Genomic DNA, 4,310 nt, shown 5'->3' on the forward strand with positions numbered 1-4,310 from the left:
AGAAGCAGAGGGAGTGGGAGGTGGCGGCTCCTGCAAACCGCGCGCCACACCCGCGCCCCGCCCTGCACCGGCCCTCCGCCCAGAGGCCCCGCCCCTTTTGTGCGGTGACCGCTGTTGCCTGGGCGACGGTCCCGCCCCGCCCAGGCGCGGCGTCCGCGCGAAGATCTCCACGCGGCCGCCCACCCCGCCGCAGTCCGCCGGCGCCGCCGCCGCAGCCGGCTGCGGGGCGGGTTTCCCGGGGCCGTCGCAGGGAGTGAAGCTCGATTCTCCCGCGCCTGTGCTTTCGCCCGCCCCGGCCTGCTCGTCTCCGCGTCTGTCCGCTGGCCCGGTCCGGCTGACCAGCTCTCAGTCCGGCTCTGAACCAAGGCTTTACGGCTATCGCGGGGACCCGCCCACCGGAACCTGCCCTGGCCGCCCGTCCGCCTGTTTGGACCTGCTGTTGACACCTGGCAAGAGGCTACTATGGAGGGGGATGGTTCAGACTCGCTGGTGAGTGTGGGGAGAGGGGGTTGCCGCCGCCTCACCCTCCGGTGGCGGCGCGTCGAGCCCTCTGTCTTTCTCCTTCCTCCGCCCCGAGGCCGGAGGGAGCCTCTCTTGAGGAGGAGCGAGGGCGTGCTTGGGTGCGGTGGCCCCGCTTCCTCTTCTCCTTGCCCTGCTCAGGGCAGGGCCCCGTAACCTGGGGCGCCCCCTTTCTGCCCATCGGAGTGTGGGACTCGGCGTCTTCGGGGAAGAGGGCGCCGCTTGGGTCCGGTGGTCTTCCACTTGAGCACCTTGAGGAGTCCGCATGGGGCTGTTTAATGGGTTCCGGCTGTAGAATTAATTCGCTTTGGGGATTCGGTTGCCGTCGCGGGCCAGGGGTGTCCTTTGTCTCGGCGGTCGTGGAGCCGGCGCTGCGCCCTGCTCGGACCCCCGTGGGCCGGGCTCGGGGCCCAGCCGCCGCCGGGAGCACCGAGACGTCTCCTGGGCTCTGCCTGCTCGCGGGAGTCGGGCGGTGCCCTAGCGACTGTCGGGGTACAAGTGTGTGTTTGAAGGAGTCGAATTTGCCAGTCTTCCGAATTTGTTAGTTTCCTGACGAAACTCATTTATTTTGAAGTGGCTTAATTGAGAGAGGCACCACATTTTATTTCTCTTAATTAAGTTTGCACCTCAATGAGTGTAAAAGGACACTACTTTTTCTTTTGCTTTATATCCATCGTGATTTAATAGCCAAGTTGAAGACACTGATTTATCTACAAGAAAATTGGAAATGGTTTTAGATCTTTCAGTGCAAGATAAACCTTAAGTGGTGATACAGTTTTATATATAAAAATGGAGTGTGAGAGGCTATTTTGGACCTTCAGAACAATTATTTTCCTTTCAGTTAGGTGTCAGTCTGTTGTGAAATGAGATAGGATGTGAACAAATAGAAGTATTCTTTGATGGGAGTTGTGAGGTGTGGCTATTGCATTTCCAAATCTGTTAACATCATAATATGATGTGGGTCCTTATTTTGGATATCTGAGTGACTCAGCAAGAGAATCTTGCATTGAAAGACCTGTTGACAGTGCTAATGCCGGTTGGCTGTAATGCTATTAAATTGCCAGGGATTATTATTTTGTTACACTTTAGGGGAAATAGGATAGCATACTCTCAATTCATTAAAATGAGTGAATTCAATTTTAATTTTTTCTGTGTATTTCTAGTAGTAGAAATGATTGTACAAGGTTATAAATACTTTAAAGTTGCACTGCCATGAAAATTTCAGGGATACTGAATATAGAGTCACAGTGCCTGAAGTTTGGGATACATTTAAAAACAAACAAACAAAAAACTCAACTACATAGAGTAAGAATGGAGAACTGGTATGGGGTCATCAACCTTTTTAGTTCTGATGAGCCTAAACTGTTTCTCATTGAAAAAAAAGTAAGCCTGTAATATTGAGAACACTTATAAATGGCACTTTTTAATCATCTTCTTTTAAATATTCATAAAGTGCTTTTAAGATAACTGCTTTGATATATAGCATGAGAACCCCAGGCATTTCAGCTGCATTACAGTTGGAGCGTATGAAAGATGGTTACATTTAATGTAGAAAATTACTAATAATTCAGTTTGTAAATAGATTTTAACTAGGGTTTCACACACATACTGGCTAACCCACAGTTTTTACTGGCTCTTAGTATTTTGCCAGGCACAGGGATAATGTGCAATATAGAAATAGCTCTGTTAGTGCTGTATTCTTAATTTCTATTGTAGTAATCTGCTTCCAGGATTTCAATGAAGTCCTAACTGAGTGAATTAATGATTTGAATGACTTTATAGTTGTTGATAGAATATTATGGTTCCCTTATATTTTATGCTAATTTTTCTCTCTTATGCTTTGCTTTTACCATCTATCTCATGTCTCTTCAGTTCTAGGCCGTGGATATTGAGGGGGTTGTTGGTATAGAATCTCATAATAGAAAAATTTAAGATTAAAAAAAAATGTTTCTTTTTGGGAAAGTAAACACATGTACATATACAAAAGGCATATGCATGTTACTGTACGCATTTATCTGCTAAGAGCCTTTGACCCTAATTTCTTTTTCTCAATTTAAGGTTACCATTAAGAATATTGAGAGAGAGCTCATTTGCCCAGCATGCAAGGAGCTGTTTACCCACCCACTGATTCTCCCTTGTCAACACAGTGTCTGTCATAAATGTGTAAAAGAACTCTTACTGACTCTTGATGATTCGTTCAATGATGTGGGATCAGACAACTCCAATCAGAGCAGTCCTCGCCTTCGGCTCCTGTCCCCTAGCCTGGATAAAATTGACAGAATTAACAGACCAGGTATGTGGTAGAACTTTGGGGCTGGGGAGCTTGTATATATGCTCAATAACTGTAAAAAGAAAATGAATTTTATCATTTGAGGGTTAATCTTGCAAGATGAATATATTATAAACTGTAGTTATTAAGGCTCCCTTCCCCCCTTTTAAAATGTCATAACTAACTGTCTTTTGGTATGCACTTAAAGTGGATATTGCATATTGAACACCACCTTGGTGCTAAACCCATCATCAACTATGTCTGTATTTTTTATTTTGGGGGATATTCTGACTCTGTTATGTCCTTGATATGAGGGATAAAATAATGGACTACTAAAGTACTTACTAGGGACACGTGCATATATGGTAATGTGTAAATAAATACTGCAGAATTAAGGGATGATAATATGTAATGGCTAGCCGTAGAAGACTTTTTGGAAATTATTTGGTATGTTTACCTGATGTTTTTATTTTCTTTAACCATTTCTAATTCAGTTTTTAAAATAATAATTTTGAGTATCAGTAAATACTAGTAGAATTCTGTAGTCATGTATAGAAATAAATTTAATTAGATAATAGTACACATACATACACTTTTTAATCCATAGCCAATGTTTAAATTGTTTCCTGTTGGGCTAATGTTACTTTCTTCTGAACAGCCATTTTAGGATTAATATAGGTCACAATTAATTTGAGATCACTGGGAACACAGAAATTAAGGGTCAAATCTTAGTACAGAAATCGGAGGTTGAGACAGAGGTCAGGATCCAAGGGGAGGCAGAAGTTTGTGTAAGAAACACCACAGCCTTGTCTTACACACATCCTTGATCTGGAGGAGAGCACCTGAGTGGCCCTAAGTACCAGACTTCTAGGGCTTCAACTGTCTGTTTTGGGCTTTTAGGTTTTATATTTAATCCTTTTGTCCACTCTGTCAGTTTCTCCCTCTTGATAGTAGCATAGGAGTAACTTTGTAATCTTATAAATAAGCTTTGCAGAAAAGAATCTCTTCCTTCTTAAGTTGCATTTCAGAGATTGCAGGCTTTTTGGTCCACCCTGCGATGTGGAGTCTCTTTCGGTGGTATTTTTGTCTTACGTGCTTCATCAGAGAGTGGGTAAGAGTAGATTGTTCTAAGTATGGTTTTATAGTATTTTAAAAGCAAAAATTTTTCTTTGAATGATAGTCACTGATTGCTTGAAAGATATTTTGTGCACATAAAAATTATATGTAAGTACAAGAAAAGGAGCATTAGGTAAGCTGTAGGAGTTCGCGGAGTGCGAGGGTGGAGAGTGTTATGCTCATTGTGTGGTCATCACTTTTATGTTTCCCTCCCTACTAGGAATCTGGCACACTGAGGAGAGGAAGAAAGACAGTAATAGCTTGAACTCATCCTACCAGATCCAAAAATCCAAATCCGTTACTGTCGAGTTGATTCTGACTCATAGCGACCCTATAGGACAGAGTAGAACTGCCCCATAGGGTTTCCAAGGAGTGGCTGGTGGATTCGAACTGCCGACCTTTTGGT

The 4,310-nt window shown here is 44.0% G+C and overlaps 1 protein-coding gene across 1 annotated transcript in view; it reads left to right on the plus strand.

Annotated features, from left to right (window-relative positions):
- Positions 1-224: 224 nt before the first annotated feature.
- The window catches only part of TRIM36 (tripartite motif containing 36), a 34,629-nt gene continuing 30,543 nt past the window's right edge, over positions 225-4,310 (plus strand). Inside the window, exons 1-2 of the mRNA XM_004376983.2 lie at positions 225-489; positions 2,578-2,812. Coding sequence (XP_004377040.1) covers positions 463-489; positions 2,578-2,812 — 262 coding nt within the window. The 5' untranslated portion in view covers positions 225-462. The remainder of the gene's footprint in view (positions 490-2,577; positions 2,813-4,310) is intronic.

This window comes from Trichechus manatus, unplaced genomic scaffold (genome assembly GCF_000243295.1).
Source record: "Trichechus manatus latirostris isolate Lorelei unplaced genomic scaffold, TriManLat1.0 scaffold00047, whole genome shotgun sequence".
NCBI classification, from domain to species: Eukaryota; Metazoa; Chordata; class Mammalia; order Sirenia; family Trichechidae; genus Trichechus; species Trichechus manatus.